Source organism: Oncorhynchus nerka, linkage group LG7 (genome assembly GCF_034236695.1).
Source record: "Oncorhynchus nerka isolate Pitt River linkage group LG7, Oner_Uvic_2.0, whole genome shotgun sequence".
In the NCBI taxonomy this organism is placed as follows: Eukaryota; Metazoa; Chordata; class Actinopteri; order Salmoniformes; family Salmonidae; genus Oncorhynchus; species Oncorhynchus nerka.
In genome coordinates this window covers 6,777,121-6,802,741 of record NC_088402.1, presented here as the reverse complement: position 1 = coordinate 6,802,741, position 25,621 = coordinate 6,777,121, and the positions used below count along the sequence as shown (strand labels likewise).

General features: G+C 44.1%; 1 protein-coding gene across 1 annotated transcript in view; it reads right to left on the bottom strand.

Annotated features, from left to right (window-relative positions):
- Positions 1 to 25,347, bottom strand: part of LOC115121449 (sodium-dependent neutral amino acid transporter B(0)AT1-like) — a 41,383-nt gene extending 16,036 nt beyond the window's left edge. The window contains exons 1-9 of the mRNA XM_065020133.1: positions 24,692 to 25,347; positions 21,563 to 21,703; positions 21,223 to 21,360; positions 20,726 to 20,907; positions 20,004 to 20,114; positions 13,914 to 14,026; positions 13,595 to 13,723; positions 13,269 to 13,425; positions 13,036 to 13,104 (exon numbers count right to left, since the gene is read on the bottom strand). Of these exons, the coding sequence (XP_064876205.1) occupies positions 13,036 to 13,104; positions 13,269 to 13,425; positions 13,595 to 13,723; positions 13,914 to 14,026; positions 20,004 to 20,114; positions 20,726 to 20,907; positions 21,223 to 21,360; positions 21,563 to 21,703; positions 24,692 to 24,842 (1,191 nt within the window). The 5' untranslated portion in view covers positions 24,843 to 25,347. The remainder of the gene's footprint in view (positions 1 to 13,035; positions 13,105 to 13,268; positions 13,426 to 13,594; positions 13,724 to 13,913; positions 14,027 to 20,003; positions 20,115 to 20,725; positions 20,908 to 21,222; positions 21,361 to 21,562; positions 21,704 to 24,691) is intronic.
- Between the last annotated feature and the right edge of the window lie 274 nt (positions 25,348 to 25,621).

Genomic DNA, 25,621 nt, shown 5'->3' with positions numbered 1-25,621 from the left:
TCTCCCTGACCCAGTCTGTAATACCTACATGTCTCAACCTGACCCAGTCTGTAATACCTACATGTCTCCCCCTGACCCAGTCTGTAATACCTACATGTCTCAACCTCTCCTTGACCCAGTCTGTAATACCTACATGTCTCAATCTCTCCCTGACCCAGTCTGTAATACCTACATGTCTCAACCTGTCCCAGTCTGTAATACCTACATGTCTCAATCTCTCCCTGATCCAGTCTGTAATACCTACATGTCTCAACCTCTCCCTGACCCAGTCTGTAATAGCTACATGTCTCAACCTGACCCAGTCTGTAATACCTACATGTCTCAACCTGACCCAGTCTGTAATACCTACATGTCTCAACCTGACCCAGTCTGTAATACCTACATGTCTCAACCTGACCCAGTCTGTAATACCTACATGTCTCAATCTCTCCCTGACCCAGTCTGTAATACCTACATGTCTCAACCTCTCCCTGACCCAGTCTGTAATAGCTACATGTCTCAACCTGACCCAGTCTGTAATACCTACATGTCTCAACCTGACCCAGTCTGTAATACCTACATGTCTCAACCTGACCCAGTCTGTAATACCTACATGTCTCAACCTGACCCAGTCTGTAAAACCTACATGTCTCAACCTCTCCCTGACCCAGTCTGTAATACCTACATGTCTCAACCTCTCCCTGACCCAGTCTGTAATACCTACATGTCTCAACCTGACCCAGTCTGTAATACCTACATGTCTCAACCTCTCCCTGACCCAGTCTGTAATACCTACATGTCTCAACCTGACCTTGACCCAGTCTGTAATACCTACATGTCTCAACCTCTCCCTGACCCAGTCTGTAATACCTACATGTCTCAACCTGACCCAGTCTGTAATACCTACATGTCTCAACCTCTCCCTGACCCAGTCTGTAATAGCTACATGTCTCAACCTGACCCAGTCTGTAATACAAACATGTCTCAACCTGACCCAGTCTGTAATACCTACATGTCTCAACCTGACCCAGTCTGTAATACCTACATGTCTCTCCCTGACCCAGTCTGTAATACCTACATGTCTCAACCTCTCCCTGACCCAGTCTGTAATACCTACATGTCTCAACCTGTCCCAGTCTCTAATACCTACATGTCTCAATCTCTCCCTGACCCAGTCTGTAATACCTACATGTCTCAACCTGTCCCAATCTGTAATACCTACATGTCTCAATCTCTCCCTGACCCAGTCTGTAATACCTACATGTCTCAACCTGACCCAGTCTGTAATACCTACATGTCTCCCCCTGACCCAGTCTGTAATACCTACATGTCTCAACCTCTCCCTGACCCAGTCTGTAATACCTACATGTCTCAACCTGACCCAGTCTGTAATACCTACATGTCTCCCCCTGACCCAGTCTGTAATACCTACATGTCTCAACCTGACCCAGTCTGTAATACCTACATGTCTCCCCCTGACCCAGTCTGTAATACCTACATGTCTCAACCTCTCCTTGACCCAGTCTGTAATACCTACATGTCTCAATCTTTCCCTGACACAGTCTGTAATACCTACATGTCTCAACCTGTCCCAGTCTGTAATACCTACATGTCTCAATCTCTCCCTGACCCAGTCTGTAATACCTACATGTCTCAACCTGACCCAGTCTGTAATACCTACATGTCTCAACCTGACCCAGTCTGTAATACCTACATGTCTCAACCTCTCCTTGACCCAGTATGTAATACCTACATGTCTCAACCTGACCCAGTCTGTAATACCTACATGTCTCCCCCTGACCCAGTCTGTAATACCTACATGTCTCAACCTCTCCCTGACCCAGTCTGTAATACCTACATGTCTCAACCTGACCCAGTCTGTAATACCTACATGTCTCAACCTGACCCAGTCTGTAATACCTACATGTCTCTCCCTGACCCAGTCTGTAATACCTACATGTCTCAACCTCTCCTTGACCCAGTCTGTAATACCTACATGTCTCAACCTGACCCAGTCTGTAATACCTACATGTCTCAACCTCTCCTTGACCCAGTCTGTAATACCTACATGTCTCAACCTGACCCAGTCTGTAATACCTACATGTCTCAACCTCTCCCTGACCCAGTCTGTAATACCTACATGTCTCAACCTGACCCAGTCTGGAATACCTACATGTCTCCCCCTGACCCAGTCTGTAATACCTACATGTCTCAACCTCTCCCTGACCCAGTCTGTAATACCTACATGTCTCAACCTGACCCAGTCTGTAATACCTACATGTCTCCCCCTGACCCAGTCTGTAATACCTACATGTCTCAACCTCTCCTGACCCAGTCTGTAATACCTACATGTCTCAATCTCTCCTGACCCAGTCTGTAATACCTACATGTCTCAACCTGTCCCAGTCTGTAATACCTACATGTCTCAATCTCTCCCTGATCCAGTCTGTAATACCTACATGTCTCAACCTCTCCTGACCCAGTCTGTAATAGCCTACATGTCTCAACCTGACCCAGTCTGTAATACCTACATGTCTCAACCTGACCCAGTCTGTAATACCTACATGTCTCAACCTGACCCAGTCTGTAATACCTACATGTCTCAACCTGACCCAATCTGTAATACCTACATGTCTCAATCTCTCCCTGACCCAGTCTGTAATACCTACATGTCTCAACCTCTCCCTGACCCAGTCTGTAATAGCTACATGTCTCAACCTGACCCAGTCTGTAATACCTACATGTCTCAACCTGACCCAGTCTGTAATACCTACATGTCTCAACCTGACCCAGTCTGTAATACCTACATGTCTCAACCTGACCCAGTCTGTAAAACCTACATGTCTCAACCTCTCCCTGACCCAGTCTGTAATACCTACATGTCTCAACCTCTCCCTGACCCAGTCTGTAATACCTACATGTCTCAACCTGACCCAGTCTGTAATACCTACATGTCTCAACCTCTCCCTGACCCAGTCTGTAATACCTACATGTCTCAACCTGACCTTGACCCAGTCTGTAATACCTACATGTCTCAACCTCTCCCTGACCCAGTCTGTAATACCTACATGTCTCAACCTGACCCAGTCTGTAATACCTACATGTCTCAACCTCTCCCTGACCCAGTCTGTAATAGCTACATGTCTCAACCTGACCCAGTCTGTAATACAAACATGTCTCAACCTGACCCAGTCTGTAATACCTACATGTCTCAACCTGACCCAGTCTGTAATACCTACATGTCTCTCCCTGACCCAGTCTGTAATACCTACATGTCTCAACCTCTCCCTGACCCAGTCTGTAATACCTACATGTCTCAACCTGTCCCAGTCTCTAATACCTACATGTCTCAATCTCTCCCTGACCCAGTCTGTAATACCTACATGTCTCAACCTGTCCCAATCTGTAATACCTACATGTCTCAATCTCTCCCTGACCCAGTCTGTAATACCTACATGTCTCAACCTGACCCAGTCTGTAATACCTACATGTCTCCCCTGACCCAGTCTGTAATACCTACATGTCTCAACCTCTCCCTGACCCAGTCTGTAATACCTACATGTCTCAACCTGACCCAGTCTGTAATACCTACATGTCTCCCCCTGACCCAGTCTGTAATACCTACATGTCTCAACCTGACCCAGTCTGTAATACCTACATGTCTCCCCCTGACCCAGTCTGTAATACCTACATGTCTCAACCTCTCCTTGACCCAGTCTGTAATACCTACATGTCTCAATCTTTCCCTGACACAGTCTGTAATACCTACATGTCTCAACCTGTCCCAGTCTGTAATACCTACATGTCTCAATCTCTCCCTGACCCAGTCTGTAATACCTACATGTCTCAACCTGACCCAGTCTGTAATACCTACATGTCTCAACCTGACCCAGTCTGTAATACCTACATGTCTCAACCTCTCCTTGACCCAGTATGTAATACCTACATGTCTCAACCTGACCCAGTCTGTAATACCTACATGTCTCCCCCTGACCCAGTCTGTAATACCTACATGTCTCAACCTCTCCCTGACCCAGTCTGTAATACCTACATGTCTCAACCTGACCCAGTCTGTAATACCTACATGTCTCAACCTGACCCAGTCTGTAATACCTACATGTCTCTCCCTGACCCAGTCTGTAATACCTACATGTCTCAACCTCTCCTTGACCCAGTCTGTAATACCTACATGTCTCAACCTGACCCAGTCTGTAATACCTACATGTCTCAACCTCTCCTTGACCCAGTCTGTAATACCTACATGTCTCAACCTGACCCAGTCTGTAATACCTACATGTCTCAACCTCTCCCTGACCCAGTCTGTAATACCTACATGTCTCAACCTGACCCAGTCTGGAATACCTACATGTCTCCCCTGACCCAGTCTGTAATACCTACATGTCTCAACCTCTCCCTGACCCAGTCTGTAATACCTACATGTCTCAACCTGACCCAGTCTGTAATACCTACATGTCTCCCCCTGACCCAGTCTGTAATACCTACATGTCTCAACCTCTCCTTGACCCAGTCTGTAATACCTACATGTCTCAATCTCTCCCTGACCCAGTCTGTAATACCTACATGTCTCAACCTGTCCCAGTCTGTAATACCTACATGTCTCAATCTCTCCCTGACCCAGTCTGTAATACCTACATGTCTCAACCTCTCCCTGACCCAGTCTGTAATAGCTACATGTCTCAACCTGACCCAGTCTGTAATACCTACATGTCTCAACCTGACCCAGTCTGTAATACCTACATGTCTCAACCTGACCCAGTCTGTAATACCTACATGTCTCAATCTCTCCCTGACCCAGTCTGTAATACCTACATGTCTCAACCTCTCCCTGACCCAGTCTGTAATAGCTACATGTCTCAACCTGACCCAGTCTGTAATACCTACATGTCTCAACCTGACCCAGTCTGTAATACCTACATGTCTCAACCTGACCCAGTCTGTAATACCTACATGTCTCAATCTCTCCCTGACCCAGTCTGTAATACCTACATGTCTCAACCTCTCCCTGACCCAGTCTGTAATAGCTACATGTCTCAACCTGACCCAGTCTGTAATACCTACATGTCTCAACCTGACCCAGTCTGTAATACCTACATGTCTCAACCTGACCCAGTCTGTAATACCTACATGTCTCAACCTGACCCAGTCTGTAATACCTACATGTCTCAACCTCTCCCTGACCCAGTCTGTAATACCTACATGTCTCAACCTGACCCAGTCTGTAATACCTACATGTCTCAACCTCTCCCTGACCCAGTCTGTAATACCTACATGTCTCAACCTGACCTTGACCCAGTCTGTAATACCTACATGTCTCAACCTCTCCCTGACCCAGTCTGTAATACCTACATGTCTCAACCTGACCCAGTCTGTAATACCTACATGTCTCAACCTCTCCCTGACCCAGTCTGTAATAGCTACATGTCTCAACCTGACCCAGTCTGTAATACAAACATGTCTCAACCTGACCCAGTCTGTAATACCTACATGTCTCAACCTGACCCAGTCTGTAATACCTACATGTCTCTCCCTGACCCAGTCTGTATTACCTACATGTCTCAACCTCTCCCTGACCCAGTCTGTAATACCTACATGTCTCAACCTGTCCCAGTCTCTAATACCTACATGTCTCAATCTCTCCCTGACCCAGTCTGTAATACCTACATGTCTCAACCTGTCCCAATCTGTAATACCTACATGTCTCAATCTCTCCCTGACCCAGTCTGTAATACCTACATGTCTCAACCTGACCCAGTCTGTAATACCTACATGTCTCAACCTGACCCAGTCTGTAATACCTACATGTCTCCCCCTGACCCAGTCTGTAATACCTACATGTCTCAACCTCTCCCTGACCCAGTCTGTAATACCTACATGTCTCAACCTGACCCAGTCTGTAATACCTACATGTCTCCCCCTGACCCAGTCTGTAATACCTACATGTCTCAACCTCTCCCTGACCCAGTCTGTAATACCTACATGTCTCAACCTGACCCAGTCTGTAATACCTACATGTCTCCCCCTGACCCAGTCTGTAATACCTACATGTCTCAACCTCTCCCTGACCCAGTCTGTAATACCTACATGTCTCCCCCTGAACCAGTCTGTAATACCTACATGTCTCAACCTCTCCTTGACCCAGTCTGTAATACCTACATGTCTCAACCTCTCCTTGACCCAGTCTGTAATACCTACATGTCTCAATCTCTCCTTGACCCAGTCTGTAATACCTACATGTCTCAACCTCTCCCTGACCCAGTCTGTAATACCTACATGTCTCAACCTCTCCTTGACCCAGTCTGTAATACCTATATGTCTCAAGCTACCATAGTCCCTTCAGACCAGCGTAGTCACATCAACACAGCTGTAGTGGACCGTGTCGAGAGAATCATGTTCCTTGGTGTCCACATCACCAACAGACGATCATGGTTCAAACACACCAAGTTTCAGATTTACAAAAACATCTACAAAAAGTTCTACAGCTGCACCATTGAGAGCATCTTGACCGCATCACCGCTTGGTATGGCAGCTGCTTGGCATCTGACAGCAAGGCGCTACAGAGGGTAGTGCGTGTGGCCGAGCTCCCTGCCATCCAGGACCTCTATACCAGGCGGTGTCAGAAGAATAAACTTTTTTTTTTTTAAAGACTCCAGCCACCCAAGTTCTGTTCTCTCTGCTATTGCATGGAAAGTAATACTGGAGCGCCAAGTTTGGGGCCCAAAAGGCTCCTGAACAGCTTCTACCCCCCAAGCTTTAGGACAGCTGAACGGTTAGGCAATTGGCAAACTATTTGAATTAACCACGTTTCCATCCACAGTTTGTATGTATGTAAAGTCATACCGTATAAAAACAATGTGATGGACACAGGAAATTTCTCTAAATGCTGACAGATAATTTGTTCCTTCGACATGGTGAGATCTTTTGTTGTCTGTAGAATGAATTTTGAGAGAAATTGTGGTGGAAACGCCTTTTTTTTGGCGCAAATATTGATATCATAACCATCAACACACTGGACTCTACCCAACACACTGGACTCTACCCAACACGCTGGACTCTACCCAAACGCTGGACTCTAACCACACACTGGACTACCCACACACTGGACTCTCACTAATCTACTGACGGAACGCAAGAGGTGGCTAACAACAGACCTCCATCCTATGCTAGCTTGCTACCGATGTCCTGGCTAGCTGTCTAAATCGCCGTGACCCCCAAACCAACCTCTCCACTCCCTGGACCCTTTTGATCACTCGACTAAGGATGCCTCTCCTTAATGTCAATATGTCTTGTCCATTGCTGTTCTGGTTAGTGTTTATTGGCTTATTTCACTGTAGAGCCTCTAGTCCTGCTCACTATACCTTATCCAACTTATTAGTTCCACCACCCACACATGCAATGACATCTCCTGGTTTCAATGATGTTTCTAGAGACAATATATCTCTCTTCATCACTCAATACCTAGGTTTACCTCCACTGTATTCACATCCTACCATACCTTTGTCTGTACATTATACCTTGATGCTATTTTATCGCCCCCAGAAACCTCCTTTTACTCTCTGTTCCAGACGTTCTAGACGACCAATTCTTATTGCTTTTAGCCGTACCCTTATTCTTCTCCTCCTATGTTCCTCTGGCGATGTAGAGGTGAATCCAGGCCCTGCAGTGCCTAGCTCCACTCCTATTCCCCAGGCGCTCTCTTTTGATGACTTCTGTAACCGTAATAGCCTTGGTTTCATGCATGTTAACATTAGAAGCCTCCTCCCTAAGTTTGTTCTTTTCACTGCTTTAGCACACTCTGCCAACCCGGATGTTCTAGCTGTGTCTGAATCCTGGCTTAGGAAGACCACCAAAAATTCAGAAATTTTAATTCCAAACTACAACATTTTCAGACAAGATAGAACTGCCAAAGGGGGCGGTGTTGCAATCTACTGCAAAGATAGCCTGCAGAGTTCTGTCCTACTATCCAGGTCTGTACCCAAACAATTTGAACTTCTACTTTTAAAATCCACCTCTCTAAAAACAAGTCTCTCACCGTTGCCGCCTGCTATAGACCACCCTCTGCCCCCAGCTGTGCTCTGGACACCATATGTGAACTGATTGCCCCCATCTATCTTCAGAGCTCGTGCTGCTAGGCGACCTAAACTGGAACATGCTTAACACCCCAGCCATCCTACAATCTAAACTTGATGCCCTCAATCTCACACAAATTATCAATGAACCTACCAGGTACCCCCAAAGCCTTAAACACGGGCACCCTCATAGATATCATCCTAACCAACTTCCCCTCTAAATACACCTCTGCTGTCTTCAACCAAGATCTCAGCGATCACTGCCTCATTGCCTGCATCCGTAATGGGTCAGCGGTCAAACGACCTCCACTCATCACTGTAAAACGCTCCCTGAAACACTTCAGCGAGCAGGCCTTTCTAATCGACCTGGCCGGGGTGTCCTGGAAGGATATTGATCTCATCCCGTCAGTAGAGGATGCCTGGATATTTTTTTTAAATGCCTTCCTAACAATCTTAAATAAACATGCCCCATTCAAGAAAATTAGAACCAGGAACAGATATAGCCCTTGGTTCTCCCCAGACCTGACTGCCCTTAACCAACACAAAAACATCCTATGGCGTTCTGCATTAGCATCGAACAGCCCCCGTGATATGCAGCTGTTCAGTGAAGCTAGAAACCGTTATACACAGGCAGTTAGAACAGCCAAGGCTAGCTTTTTCAAGCAGAAATTTGCTTCCTGCAACACTAACTCAAAAAAGTTCTGGGACACTGTAAAGTCCATGGAGAATAAGAACACCTCCTCCCAGCTGCCCACTGCACTGAAGATAGGAAACACTGTCACCACTGATAAATCCACCATAATTGAGAATTTCAATAAGCATTTTTCTACGGCTGGCCATGCTTTCCACCTGGCAACTCCTACCCGGTCAACAGCACTGCACCCCAACAGCAACTCGCCCAAGCCTTCCCCATTTCTCCTTCTCCCAAATCCATTCAGCTGAAGTTCTGAAAGAGCTGAAAAATCTGGACCCCTACAAATCAGCCGGGCTAGACAATCTGGACCCTTTCTTTCTAAAATTATCTGCCGAAATTGTTGCCACCCCTATTACTAGCCTGTTCAACCTCTCTTTCGTGTCATCTGAGATTCCCAAAGATTGGAAAGCAGCTGCGGTCATCCCCCTCTTCAAAGGGGGACACTCTTGACCCAAACTGTTACAGACCTATATCTATCCTACCATGCCTTTCTAAGGTCTTCGAAAGCCAAGTCAACAAACAGATTACCGACCATTTCGAATCTCACCATACCTTCTCTGCTATGCAATCTGGTTTCAGAGCTGGTCATGGGTGCACCTCAGCCACGCTCAAGGTCCTAAACGATATCTTAACCGCCATCGATAAGAAACATTACTGTGCAGCCGTATTCATTGATCTGGCCAAGGCTTTCGACTCTGTCAACCACCGCATCCTCATCGGCAGACTCGACAGCCTTGGTTTCTCAAATGAGTGCCTCGCCTGGTTCACCAACTACTTCTCTGATAGAGTTCAGTGTGTCAAATCGGAGGGTCTGCTGTCCGGACCTCTGGCAGTCTCTATGGGGGTGCCACAGGGTTCAATTCTTGGACCGACTCTCTTCTCTGTATACATCAATGAGGTCGCTCTTGCTGCTGGTGAGTCTCTGATCCACCTCTACGCAGACGACACCATTCTGTATACTTCCGGCCCTTCTTTGGACACTGTGTTAACAACCCTCCAGGCAAGCTTCAATGCCATACAACTCTCCTTCCGTGGCCTCCAATTGCTCTTAAATACAAGTAAAACTAAATGCATGCTCTTCAACCGATCGCTACCTGCACCTACCCGCCTGTCCAACATCACTACTCTGGACGGCTCTGACTTAGAATACGTGGACAACTACAAATACTTAGGTGTCTGGTTAGACTGTAAACTCTCCTTCCAGACCCATATCAAACATCTCCAATCCAAAGTTAAATCTAGAATTGGCTTCCTATTTCGCAACAAAGCATCCTTCACTCATGCTGCCAAACATACCCTTGTAAAATTGACCATCCTACCAATCCTCGACTTTGGCGATGTCATTTACAAAATAGCCTCCAATACCCTACTCAACAAATTGGATGCAGTCTATCACAGTGCAATCCGTTTTGTCACCAAATCCCCATATACTACCCACCATTGCGACCTGTACGCTCTCGTTGGCTGGCCCTCGCTTCATACTCGTCGCCAAACCCACTGGCTCCATGTCATCTACAAGACCCTGCTAGGTAAAGTCCCCCTTATCTCAGCTCGCTGGTCACCATAGCATCTCCCACCTGTAGCACACGCTCCAGCAGGTATATCTCTAGTCACCCCAAAACCAATTCTTTCTTTGGCCGCCTCTCCTTCCAGTTCTCTGCTGCCAATGACTGGAACGAACTACAAAAATCTCTTAAATTGGAAACACTTATCTCCCTCACTAGCTTTAAGCACCAACTGTCAGAGCATCTTACAGATTACTGCACCTGTACATAGCCCACCTATAATTTAGCCCAAACAACTACCTCTTTCCCAACTGTATTTAATTAATTTATTTATTTTGCTCCTTTGCACCCCATTATTTTTATTTCTACTTTGCACATTCTTCCATTGCAAAACTACCATTCCAGTGTTTTACTTGCTATATTGTATTTACTTTGCCACCATGGCCTTTTTTGCCTTTACCTCCCTTCTCACCTAATTTGCTCACATTGTATATAGACTTGTTTTTTTTTACTGTATTATTGACTGTATGTTTTGTTTTACTCCATGTGTAACTCTGTGTCGTTGTATGTGTCGAACTGCTTTGCTTTATCTTGGCCAGGTCGCAATTGTAAATGAGAACTTGTTCTCAACTTGCTTACCTGGTTAAATAAAGGTGAAATAAAATAAAAAACTGGACTCTACCCAACACACTGGACTCAACCCAACACGCTGGACTCTACATACACACTAGACTCTACCCACAGACTGGACTCTACCCACACACTGGACTCTACCCAACACACTGGACTCTACATACTCACTGGACTCTACCCAACACACTGGACTCTACCCAACACACTGGACTCTACCCAACACACTGGACTCTACCCAACACACTGGACCTTACCCAACACACTGGACTCTACCCAAACGCTGGACTCTACATACACACTAGACTCTACCAGCAGACTGGACTCTACCCAACACACTGGACTCTACCCCACACGCTGGACTCTACCCACACGCTGGAGTCTACCCACACGCTAGACTCTACCCACACACTGGACTCTACCCACACGCTGGACTCTACCCAACACACTGGACTCTACATACTCACTGGACTCAAGGTTTCAGGCTTGTTTCTTCCCAAACGAGGAAGAATTGTGAGTTTTAGTACTTAGGAGTTAGATTTGGAAATCAGTCTGTGTGCGTGACGAAGAGGACTCGCACCTGCTTATTTAGCTTTTCTGTTGAACATACTTCTTCACGTATAAAATATTATAGTTTAATTACATTTTAGGGTACCTGAGGATTAAATATGTATTTTGACTTGTGTTATCAAAGTTTAACTGCAGCTTTTTGGATTCCTTTCTCTGCAAGTTGAACGAGTGGATTACTCAAATCGATGGTGCCAACTAAACAAGCTTTTGGGATATAAAGAAGGATTTTATCTAACACAGGGACCATGCAGGTTGTAGCTGGGACCCTTTGGATTGCAAATCAGAGGAAGATTTTCAAAATGTAAGGGAATATTTAATCGCTATTTGTGATTTTATGAAGCCTGTGCTGGTTGAAAAATATTTTGATATGGGGTGCTGTCCTCAAACAATCTCATGGCATGCTTTCGCTGTATAGCCCATTGTAAATTGGACAATGGAGTTAGATGAACAACACTTTTAGATTTGAACCGATATAAGACACTTGTATGTAGCTAAATGTTTAATATCCATACATTTTATGATTATTTATTTGAATTGCGCGCCCTCCAATGTCACCGGAAGTTGTCGACAGGTGTCCCGTTGGCAGATCTAAAGCTGCATGATGCGACTAATGATGATTTGAAAAAAAGTTGCATGAAAGGTATGAGCGCTGCTTTGTTAATTATCTATCCTGATTACCGAGTCACATTTACCCCTACCTACATGTACATATTACCTCCACCACCAACGCTGCTGCTACTCTGTTAATTATCTATCCTGATTACCGAGTCACATTTACCCCTACCTACATGTACATATTACCTCCACTACCAACGCTGCTGCTACTCTGTTAATTATCTATCCTGATACCGAGTCCCATTTACCCCTACCTACATGTACATATTACCTCCACTACCAACGCTGCTGCTACTCTGTTAATTATCTATCCTGATTACCGAGTCACATTTACCCCTACCTACATGTACATATTACCTCCACCACCCCGTACCCCTACACATTGACTTGCTATATATAGTTATTATTATTTTATTGTGTTATTATATATATGTATTTTTTTGTGCATTTGTTTGGTTCTTTTTAGCTCGTACTGTAAGTAAGCATTTCATGTTAAGTCTAAACGTGTTGTATTTGTAACAAATACAATTTGATTTGAAGCTTGTTAGGTTTAAAAAACTTGAGTAGATCTAACTTGCTTTGTAATATACCCCCCTGGTAAAATCAGAGAGGAATGACATCAACAACACAGCGCCCTGGTAAAATCAGAGAGGAATCACATCAACAACACAGCGCCCTGGTAAAATCAGAGAGGAATGACATCAACAACACAGCGCCCTGGTAAAATCAGAGAGGAATCACATCAACAACACAGCGCCCTGGTAAAATCAGAGAGGAATGACATCAACAACACAGCGCCCTGGTAAAATCAGAGAGGAATGACATCAACAACACAGCGCCCTGGTAAATGCAAAAAAGCAAGTTATTTTTATTATTTTTTAAAACTTTCTTTTTTTTAAATATATAAATTAAATATATAAAAATAATAACAATTAAACAAAGAGTCAGGCCATACCTGAGAGCCAGGCATCGATATCACCGCTTCTGTGAACACGATGAATGCTAACCCAGTACCAGACGCACTCTTTAGGGAGGATGGAGAGAGATGGAAACAAGACAACCAATTAGCTTCTTTTATGCAGCGATGGTAGGTTGAATAACAAGAAAACTTGACTCAACCCACATTTGTCCTGAGGTCATTTTTTTGTTGTTGCTGCCCTGAGGTAGTTAAACTCCTGAGTATAGTACCTGATCGAAGAAGGTTTGCAGGTCACATGTCTTCAGGGTGAGATCGGATACTCTAGATGGATGTGTTCCATTTAAAGAGTCAAACCACTGCTCGTAGTTTTCAACCGTTATGTTCATGTCGCTAATATCAAACTCATTGGTCAGTGCTAAGATGTTACTGTAAGTTACAAGAGAAACATATTGGTCATTTGTTTTAGTTGAGTTTGCATCTGTTTTTCCAGAGGATATCAAACACACAAGGTAGAATATAAAGTTTTAACAACTTGACTGCAAACTATTTTCATGATTTAGCAAATGTTGCCAAATAAGCATTTTATCTCACCTACCCATTCAGACAGGTAACATAGTTGGTGTGGGCCTTGAATCCCAGGATGGCAAAGATGGGGATGGAGGCATAGATAGATGTAGCACTGTTTATAACCCCCACTAGAACAGCATCCCTTTCACAGTTATTCCTGACCAAACACACAGACAACAACAAAAAACAGAGTGAAGTGAATGCAAATTATTGGTCAATGGTGAAACAGCGAGGGAGGCTTGTCAAGGGAGGTGAACGATGTGGCAAATTAAAAGCCTTGGGGGACGACTGACATGCTGGACCCATAAAGGTTGATGTTACTAATAATGATTGACCACCGAGCTCACTTCTGGCTGTTGTAACTGGAGAATGAGATGAGTCCACCAAAGGCCACTGACAGAGAGAAGAAGATCTGAGTGGCAGCATCCAGCCATACCTGGGGGTTCTTCAGGATCTCCCACTGATGAGACACACAGACAGAAACACATATTGTAGGTTGTCACGTTACTCTCCCTCTGTCTCTCTCTCGGTCTCTTTTTCTCTCGGTCTCTCTCACACACAGGTCTCTTTTTCGCTTGGTCTCTTTTTCTCTCGGTCTCTCTCACACACAGGTCTCTTTTTCTCTCGGTCTCTTTTTCTCTCGGTCTCTCTCACACACAAACGGAAGCCCCTTTATCACCCTTTTTTACACTGATCTTAACTTGTTTTTGTACATAATATTTCCACCAGCATTTCCTGACCAGAAATAGCTTTTGGACATCAGAAGAGGAATACAAAAACTTGATTTGGATGAAGAGTTCTACTTCAACGAGTTGACAGTTGTGGATGTCCTGCTCATTCCGGACCAGGCCTTAAACCTCGGGACTCGAAGAGGAAGAGACGGTGCAAGAGAGGCAAATGATCTGGAACCCTTGATAAAACTATGTCGGTGATAAACTGCCTCTACCATCCGTTCTATTGGTGAACGTACTAATCACTGGAGAATATATATATATATATTTTATATTTGAGATTCTTCAAACTAGCCACCCTTTGCCTTGATGACAGCTTTGCGAACTCTTGGCATTCTCTCAACCAGCTTCATGAGGTAGTCACCTGCAATAAATTTCAATTAAAACAGGTGTGCCTTCTTAAAAGTTCATTTGTGGAATTTCTTTCCTTAATATGTTTGAGCCAATCAATTGCGTTGTGACAAGTTAGGGTTGGTATACAGAAAATAGCCCTATTTGGTAAAAGACCAAGTCAATATTATGGCAAGAACAGCTCAAATAAGCAAAGAGAAACGACAGTCCATCATTACTTTAAGACATGAAGGTCAGTCAATCCAGATAAGTTCAAGTGCTTTTAAAGTTTCTTCAAGGGCAATTGCAAAAACAATTAAGCGCTATGATGAAACTGGCTCTCATGAGGATCGCCACAGGAAAGGAAGACCCAGAGTTACCTCTGCTGTAGAGGATAAGTTCATTAGAGTTACCAGGCTCAGAAATTGCAGCCCAAATAAATGTTTCACAGAGTTCAACTAACAGACACATCTCAACATCAACTGTTCAGAGGAGACTGCGTGAATCAGGCCTTCATGGTTGAATCGCTGCGAAGAAACCACTACTAAAGGACACCAATAATAAGAAGAGACTTGCTTGGGCCAAGAAACATGAGCAATGGACATTAGACCAGTGGAAATATGTCCTTTGGTCTGATAAGTCAAAATGTTAGATTTTTACATCAAACCACCGTGTCTTTGTGAGACGCAGAGTAGGTGAACGGATGATATCTGCATGTGTGGTTCCCACCTTGAAACATGGAGGAGGAGGTGTGATGGTGTGGGGGTGCTTTGCTGGTGACACTGTCTGTGATTTATTTAGAGTTAAAGGCACACTTAACCAGCATGGCTACCACAGCATTCTGCAGCGATACGCCATCCCATCTGGTTTGCACTGAGTGGGACTTTAATTTGTTTTTCAACAGGGCAATGAACCAACATACCTCCAGGCTGTGTAAAGGATATTTGACCAAGAAGGAGAGTGATGGAGTGCTGCATCAGATGACCTGGCCTCCACAATAACCCGACCTCAACCCAATTGAGAAGGATTGGGATGAGTTGGACCTCAGAGTGAATGAAAAGCAGCCAACAAGTTTGTTTAATACTTTTGATGTCTTCACTATTATTCTACAAAAACCCTTGAATGAGTAGGTGTGTCCAAACTTTTGACTGGTACTGTAGCTGTGCAGCGATGCTCCCCATCCAACCGGACAAAGCTTGAGAGGATCTGCAGAGAAGAATGGGAGAAAGTCCCCAAATACTTGGTGTGCCAAGCTTGTCGTGTCATACCCAAGAAGAATCGATGCTGTAATCGCTGCCAAAGGTGTGTCAACAAAGTAATGACCAGGGTCTTGACCTTACTGCAGTACGCCATCGTAACCGACTTCAGTGGGCAAATGTTCACCTTCGATGGCCACTGGTATGCCGGAGAAGTGTGCTAAACTGTACCGGGCTGATGGCAGTGTGTGCGAGCGGTTTTCTAATGTCAATGTTGTGGACACAGAGCATCCCATGGTGGGGGTTGGGTTATGGTATGGGCTGGCAGGCAGGCAGGCAGAAGTGAAACACAATTGCATTTGATCAATGGGAACTTGAACGCACAGAGATACCATGATGAGATCCTGAGGCCCATTGTTGTACCATTCGTCCACCGTCATCACCTCATGTTTCAGCATGATAATGCACAGCCCCATGTCGCAAGGATCTACACACAATTTTCAGCTTTACAATTCCTGGAAGCTGAAAATGTCCCAGTTCTTCAATCGCCCACATACTCACCAGACATGTCACCCATTGAGCATGTTTGGGATGCCCCGGATTGACGTGTATGTCAGCGTGTTCCAGTTCCCGCCAATATAGAGCAACTTCGCACAGCCATTGAAGAGAAGTGTGACAACATTCCACAGGCCAAAATCAACAGCCTGATCAACTCTAAACGAAGGCCTCGTGCTGCATTTTCAGATCCACGCCCCTACCTTATTTTCTTAAGGTATCTGTAACCAACAGATGCATATCTGTATTCTCAGTCATGTGAAACCCATAGATTAGGACCTAATGAATTTATTTCAATTGACTGATTTCCTTAAATGAACTGTTCCATTGCCTTTATATATCTGTTCAGTGTCCAGTCGTGGCCAAAAGTTTTGAGAATGACACAAATATTAATCTCCAGATGTTCCTATGGATTACTGAAGTATAATTTTCAAAGCATTTCATACGTGTCAAAAGGCTTTTATTGACAATTACATGAAGTTGATGCAAAGACTCAATATTTGCAGTGTTGACCCTTCTTTTTCAAGACCACTGCGATCCGCCCTGGCATGCTGTCAATTAACTTCTGGGCCACATCCTGACTGATGGCGGCCCATTCTAGCATAATCAATGCTTGGAGATTGTCAGAATTTGTGGGGTTTTGTTTGTCCACCCACTTCTTGAGGATTGACCACAAGTTCTCAATAGGATTAAGGTCTGGGGAGTTTCCTGGCCATGGACCAAAATATCCATTTTTGTTCCCCGAGCCACTTAGTTATCACTTTTGCCTTATGGCAAGGTGCTCCATCATGCTGGAAAAGCCATTGTTCGTCACCAAACTCTTCCTGGATGGTTGGGAGAAGCTGCTCTTGGAGGATGTGTTGGTACCATTCTTTATTCATGGCTGTGTTCTTAGGCAAAAATGTGAGTGAGCCCACTCCCTTGGCTGACAAGCAAGGAAGTGGTGAATGGTCTCAGGATGCTTTACTGTTGGCATGACACAGGGCTGATGGTAGCGCTCACCTTGTCTTCTCCGGACAAGCTTTTTCTTTTTTTTTCTTCTTTCCGGATGACCCAAACAATCGGAAAGGTGATTAATCAGAGAAAATGACTTTACCCCAGTCCTCAGCAGTCCAATCTCTGTACCTTTTGCAGAATTTCAGTCTGTCCCTGATGTTTTCCTGGAGAGAAGTGGCTTCTTTGGTGCCCTTTTTGACCCCAGGCCATCCTCCAAAAGTCTTTGCCTCACTGTGCGTGCAGATGCACTCACACCTGCCTGCTGCTATTCCTGAGCAGGCTCTGTACTGGTGGTGCCCCGATCCCGCAGCTGAATCAACTTTAGGAGACGGTCATGGCGCTTGCTGGACTTTCTTGGGCACCCTGAAGCCTCTTTCACAACAATTGAACCGCTCTCCTTGAAGTTCTTGATGATCCGATAAATGGTTGATTTATGTGCAATCTTACTGGCAGCAATATCCTTGCCTGTGAAGCCCTTTTTGTGCAAAGCAATGACGATGGCACGTGTTTCCTTGCAGGTAACCATGGTTGACAGAGGAAGAACAATGATTCCAAGCACCACCCTCCTTTCGAAGCTTCCAGTCTGTTATTCGAACTCAATCAGCATGACAGAGTGATCTCCAGCCTTGTCCTCGTCAACACTCACACCTGTGTTAACGAGAGAATCACTGGCATGATGTCAGCTGGTCCTTTTGTGGCAGGGCTGAAATGCAGTGGAAATGTTTTGTTTTTTTTTTTTTTTTGGGGGGGGGGGAATTCAGTTCATTTGCCAGGCAAAGAGGGACTTTGCAATTAATTGCAATTCATCTGATCACTCTTCATAACATTCTGGAATTTATGCAAATTTCCATCATACAAACTGAGGCAGCAGACTTTGTGAAAATTAATATTTGTGTAATTCTCAGAACTTTTGGCCACGACTGTAGTCGTACTGTATAGTGTAATTAACTCTTACATATCGACTCAGTACTGGCGCCTCGTGTTTATAGCCAAGTAATTGTTAATCAACAGTATTTATTCTTTGTGTTGTAGTCTTTCTATAATTTCTCTCTACATTGTTGGGAAGAGCCTGTAAGTAAGCATTTTAATGTTAGTCTACAAAAGCATGTGACAAAATAAATAACATTAGAGCGGCCACTTGCCTATACGTTTGATAGTAATCGCTCAAGTCTGCAAGTGTTTTTGAATTGAGACGCTGCGCACTCAACGTCCCAACTGCTATTTGTCAATATTCCGAAATGTCTCCTTGACATGTCCTGTAGCATGACTAGATATGAAACATAGGCCCTCGGGCAGACACAGATAGATAGAAAGTGAAACATAGGCCCTCGGGCAGACACAGATAGATAGAAAGTGAAACATAGGCCCTCGGGCCGACACAGATAGATAGAAAGTGAAACATAGGCCCTCGGGCCGACACAGATAGATAGAAAGTGAAACGTAGGCCCTCGGGCCGACACAGATAGATAGAAAGTGAAACATAGGCCCTCGGGCCGACACAGATAGATAGAAAGTGAAACGTAGGCCCTCGGGCCGACACAGATAGATAGAAAGTGAAACATAGGCCCTCGGGCCGACACAGATAGATAGAAAGTGAAACGTAGGCCCTCGGGCCGACACAGATAGATAGAAAGTGAAACATAGGCCCTCGGGCCGACACAGATAGATAGAAAGTGAAACATAGGCCCTCGGGCCGACACAGATAGATAGAAAGTGAAACATAGGCCCTCGGGCCCTCAGATAGATAGAAAGTGAAACATAGGCCCTCGGGCAGACACAGATAGATAGAAAGTGAAACATTTGTAAAAGCAAAATGACATCTCTACTCCTGCACAAAATATTTGCAAGTGTTTCGCTGATTTCATCAGCTGATTTAGCTTATTGTAGCCTTATAAGCTCAGTGGCTGTAGCCTGCTGTAGCCTGCCTGCTAGCTAGCTAGCTTCACTAACACACAAAACGATGTAAAGTTAGCTAAGGATGTTTGGCATTGATGAACAGCATGTGGCTTGTCACATATCTACGATAGTATGACAGCTTGATGATGAAGCAGTCATTCCGTACTTCAGCATGTTTGCCGAGCACACAATCGCTACATTGTAATGTTGGGTCAGCTAAGGGCACAGCAGAGTAGACTGTATTGTACTGATGTTGGGTCAGCTAAGGGCACAGCAGAGTAGACTGTATTGTACTGATGTTGGGTCAGCTAAGGGCACAGCAGAGTAGACTCTGTATTGTACTGATGTTGGGTCAGCTAAGGGCACAGCAGAGTAGACTCTGTATTGTACTGATGTTGGGTCAGGTAAGGGCACAGCAGAGTAGACTGTATTGTACTGATGTTGGGTCAGCTAAGGGCACAGCAGAGTAGACTCTGTATTGTACTGACTCGGGGCAGAGCAGGCCGTTTGCTGCTTCATTAATGTTCATGTGATAAAATAATGTGACTACAGTAGCTAGCTAGCTAATAGAAGGAACATTGTCATTTAGTGTTCCATTAGCTGGTAAGCTTCTCTTTTGTTTCAAAGAAAGTGGCAGGCTCAGGCTTAGCAAGCTAATGGGCAGGCAGGCAGGCAGGCAGGCAGGCAGGCAGACAGACAGACAGACAGACAGACAGACAGACACAGGACTTACGTCAGGTGTAAACAGGTAGATCAGACCTTCATATGCTCCAGGTAGGGTCAGGGCTCTCACCAGAAAGATGGTTAGTACCAGGTAGGGGAACGTTGCTGTGACGTACACAGCCTGTGATAAAACAGGTGATGAAAAGGTATATATATATATATATATTTTAAGCCGCTTGCACACTGCCACAACAAACGAAAACAAAGATCAACATTCTAAAGTTGACAGATGTTGGCTACTTTTAGAATATTGTGTTGTAGAACAGCTAACAGGGCATTCAGATCTAAAAGACGTGACTTAGGGTTGAGACCTTTTCCATGGTTTGGGTGCCTCTTTACAATAATGTGATGTACCTTTGAAACAAAGTTGCCACTTGGTTGAAGCAAACTAGTATCATGAAATACATGCATCAGAAATGGGGAACACTTTTGTTTAATTTGTCAGAGAAATATCAGCAAGCTAGGGCTACCTAACTGTAGTAAAATAGCTAGCTAGCTAGCTGTCTGCTTGGCTAAACACAGGTCGTCAGCACACTGTTCTCTGGCTAAACAGATCAATCTCGTCTCAAGTCTATAGCTTAAGACTTAAATCTTGGTAACTCCAGCAGCCGATATGAGACTTTCTTTAACTAGAGGTTTCAGATTGAGCAAACTTTATTCTAAAATTGCATGAAATCATCTTGGCTGTAATTGTTCCGAGCTTTAAAATGCAGCAGACTGTCTGCATCTCACCTTGCCGATGGTCTCGATCCCCCTGATAAAGCAGATGAAAACGATAGACCAGGCGGTAGCTAAGCTGACCACCATCCACCACTGTAGAGAGCCACTGGTCTCCATGTTAGGAGTGATGTTCAGGGTCTGCCGGTACCAGAAGTAGTTGACCGGCGTGCTTTCTACACACTCCTCCACGTACCCTGGTTCAAATTATCATTGACCTTGGTCAAATTACATAATGTACACTTGCTGTTCATTCTTCAACTATGGTCCAACCTACAAACTGTGCATGGTTATTACTGCATTGTCGGAACTAGAAGCACGAGCATTTCGCTACATTCGCATTAACATCTGCTAACCATGTGTATGTGACAAATAAAATTAGATTTGATGATTTGATTTGATTTGGTTCCTGACAAATGAACAAATAGCTAGAATGAACAATAATAATAATTAATTGGATTTACAGTATATAGCAATTTTCTATCAACTGTTGTACTCAAAGCGCTTCATACCTGTGTTGTTGTGGTTGAGGGGACATTGGCTCCAGGGTAGGGGTTCCTGGAAGCAGTTGAAGAGGTACCAGAGGACCCAGGCCACGATAGTGTTGTAGAACAGACTCACACAGAAGGACACCACCATTGAGGCAACACCTGATGGACATGGGATAGTAGATCAGAAACACCAAACAGCAGCTAGTCGAGGATGTTTCCTGTCTGGGTGTTAGTTTTGGCCACCCACCTACTCCTGAGAAGAAAAAAAACCTGCACTTTTAATTGATTGACTCCAATGAAATAATTGATTAAACCAACGTTTCAACAGCTAAACTGTCTTCATCAGGGTTTCATCACCTACCTACTCCTCCCAGATAGGGGGATATGGAGTTCCAGACTCCGATGCTGCCCATGCGGAGCCTCTGTCCTATAGCCAGCTCCAAGTAGAGCAGAGGCAGACCCTGAAACACCAGGGCGATCAGGTAGGGGATCAGAAACGCACCTGGGGAAGGAGATGTTCAATAGATGTTCAACTAACTGTCAACAATCTAATTATCCATTAACCCTAAATTTAAACCCTGGAACCTTATAGGCACAGCAGAGTAGACTCTGTATTGTACTTATAGGCTAGTTACTTATTTTACTCATGAACACCCTACAAATTCTCATTATATGTACACATTTCTTTCTTAGTTTTACATTGTAATGGATTGGGGTCGGGTTCGAATAAGTTAATAAGGATTAGCCCCTTTTTTCAATTTTCCCAAATGTAACTGCCTGTAACTCAGGCCCTGAAGCAAGGGCATGCATATTCTTTGTATCCATTTGAAAGAAACACTTTGAATTTCATGGAAATGTGAAAGGAATGTTGTAGAATATAACACATTAGATCTGGTAAAAGACAAATACAAAGAAAAAAGCAACCGTTCTTTTGTATTTTTTTGTTCTTGTTATTTACAACCTGCTAATGGCCATTTTAGAGTCAAATCCTCCTCAGTCTGTTTCCTAAAAAAGTATATTCGTCACTTTACCCCTACCTACATGTACAAATTAGCTCAACTAATCTGTACCCCTGCACATTGACTCGATACCGCTACCTCCTGTATATAGCCTCGTTATTGTTATTTTATTGTGCTACTTTTTATATATTTTTTTACTGTAGTTTATTTGGTAAACATTTTCTCAACTCTTTCTTGACCTGCATTGTTGTTGTTAAAGGCTTGTAAGTAAGCATTTCATGGTAAGGTCTACCTACACCTGTTGTATTCAGCATTTCACTGTAAGGTCTACCTACACCTGTTGAAGTCGGCAAATTTGACAAATAAAGTTTGATTTGATTTTCACTTTTTTTATTCTTTCAAAGAGCAAAATAGCATTTTTTAAAACAAAAAAACGACAACATAACACATTATTATTTTTTTTTGTCAGTTCTTAAAGAAACATGAAACCAAGAAAATGTATTTCAAAAGAACAGAATAGTTGTTTTGTTTCATTATGTTCTGTGCTGCTAGACAATATGCTGCTGTGAGTTCTTACTTGTGGAATGCATGGAATTGCAGTTATTCTCCATATGTGATATTTTGAAAAAAAGATCCCAATCTGCTCAATTTTGAGAATTGTTTGGCAAATGTTGGTATTTTTTAAACTTTACTATTTGCTCTTTCTGATAGGTTATATAAATCAAAACGTCAAGGGTCCTGGGTGGAGCATCAGTCAAAAGCACTGCACCACAGTGCTGAGGCGCCACAACAGCCTGGGGTTCGATCCCAGCCTGTGTCACAACCGGCCGTGACCGGGAGCCCCATAGGACGGCGCACAATTGGCCTAGCGCTGTACGGGGTAGGGCAGGGTTTGGCCGGTGGGACTTTCCTTGGCTCATCGTGGTCTAGTGACTCCTTGTGACAAGGCCGGGCGCCTGCAAGCTGACCCCGATCATCAGTCGAACGGTGTTTCCTCTGACACGTTGGTGTGGCTGACATCCGGGTCCAGCAGGCGGTGTGATAAGAAGTAGGTGGCCAGGCGGGTTTCAGAGGACCCATGACTCGACCTTCGTCTCTCCCAATTAATAAAATAGCTACCGGACAATTTACATTGACTCCCCCCCCAGACATTTCAAACAACTTCCCTAATCCAACTTTGGGTATTTTTACATGTAAATAATCGATAAAATTTAAGACGGAATAAACTGTGTTCAATAGCGGATAAAAACAAAGTGGAGCTTTCGGGTCACACACCCCAACCACAACAGTACACTACACTCGACCCTCGTTCTGAACTGCCCTACTTCTTCATTTCTCAAAGGAAAAACATCAACCAATTTCTAAAGACTGTTGACATCCAGTGGAAGTGATAGGAACTGCAAGCAAGTGCCTTAGAAAACCTCGATCCCCAAAGAAAAGCCATTAAAAAGAGAGTGACCTCAAACATTTTGTTTTCCTGGATGGTTTGTCCTCGGGGTTTTGCCTGCCAATTTTTTTTAACAGTTTTAGAAACTTTCGAGTGTTTTCTATCCAACTCTACCAATGATATGCATATCCTAGCATCTGGGCCTGAGTAGCAGGCAGTTTACTTTGGGCACACTTTTCATCCGGTCGTGAAAATAGTGCTTCCTAGCCTTAAGAATGTATTAACGGCTTTTCTTAGGGATAGCCCCCCTTTTTTTTCTAATTTCGCCTAAAATGACATACCCAAATTTAACTGCCTGACCTCAAGGATATGCATATTCTTGGTACCATTTGAAAGGAAACACTTTTAAGTTTGTGGAAATCTGAATTGAAGGTAGGAGAATATAACACAATAGATATGGTAGAAGAAAATAAAAATAAAAAAATATTTTTTTTTCTTTTTTTTTTTCTACCACCATCTTTGAAATGCAACAAAAGTCCCACACAACAGGGTCCCAGTTCTAGCCATCACTCTGGTTGTAATTACGATGGTGTCCACAAGAGGGCAGCAGTGCATGTGCAAAGTTTCAGACTGATAACTTGAAGTATGAGCAAGCTACATGACATTTAGTGTGAAGTCACCCAGCCACATTTGGGCAAATCGTATAGGACACAGAGCCTATGAGATTAGAAGCCTGATGTTGTAGGAGAGCCTATGAGAATAGAAGCCTGGTGTTGTATGGATGGCATATTATAGATAACACTTCTAAGCCACAATCTTGCAGTTTCTGTTCATTACATATTCAGATATAGAAACCGAGTAGATCATGTTTAACCTCTGTCAGTTCCTCTGTATCCTCAAACATGATCTAGTTGGTCTGCACAGTACATATTGATGCACCATGGACAGAAATCACAAGATTGAGGCTTGAAGGTTTTTTATCTAAGAGATGAAGATGTTAGGAGTTATCTCTGATACCATAATAAAATCATCTTCAAATATACCATAGAAAAAACATGCATGGAGTTAAACTGTTAAATTGAGAGGAAGTGAACAAAGTTGTAGGAGGAAAAACAAAAGAAAAGATGTGTAAAAGCATCTATACCCCCTCCGTAAATCTGGCAGAGGTAGGGGAAGCGCCACACGTTGCCCACTCCAACAGCGAAGCCAATGCAGGTCAGCAGGTACTCTGCCTTGTTGTTCCACTTGGGTCTCTCCTCTCCCCCCTTGCTGTTCTCCATACCTTCCTCTGGCATCTCAACAGTAGTTTTTAGCTCAGTAGTAGATCAACCTTCTGATTTCCAGTTTAGTCCAGTGTGTTTTAGCCCGAGGTTCTAGCACTCTGAACCAACGCTTATTCTGTAGAGGGAACACAGATATTCTGTTGTCCACTTGAATTCACTGGTTGGGTGTTGGTATCTTTACTCCAGTGTCTGATCTGAAGCACATGGTTAATGTGTGAGGGCGCTCTACGAGTCTCCTGTGTTTTTTCCCCGTGTCCACTATATAGTTTTCCAGTAGAGTCAGTCGGTGCAGCCGATGTGAAATGGGCCACCTAGTTAGCAGTGGGAAGGTTACATCCTCACCCGTTCTAAAACCCAGAAGCAGTTGTTTCCCTTTGCTTTTGTGGAGTAAAGACGTTTTGTGGTCGTTGTCGATGTGTTCAGAGGGTACCTGGTTGAGCCCAGCTCGGGGCAAGGAAAGAGACAGCAAACAACACAGTTGCATAAGAGTCACGGGGTCCAAGTCAAAAGTGCCAATATCAGATCTGACGAGAGTGTAAAGTCGCAGTAGCTCATTTGGGTTAATGGTCAATGTGTGAAAAGGTCTCCAGTGTTTTCCCATGTGCTTGTAGTTTTCCAGTAGCCTCCTTGTCAGACCCTTGGTGGTGTTCCTTTAAACTACCACTTCGTTAGAGCTACTACAGGAAGTGACTTTTTGTTTCGTAGCAGGTTAGGAGAACTTATGCAGCAGGTTAGGTTAAATAACATAGCCGGTCAAGAGAATTTGGTTAAGGTTAGGAAAAGGGTTAGCG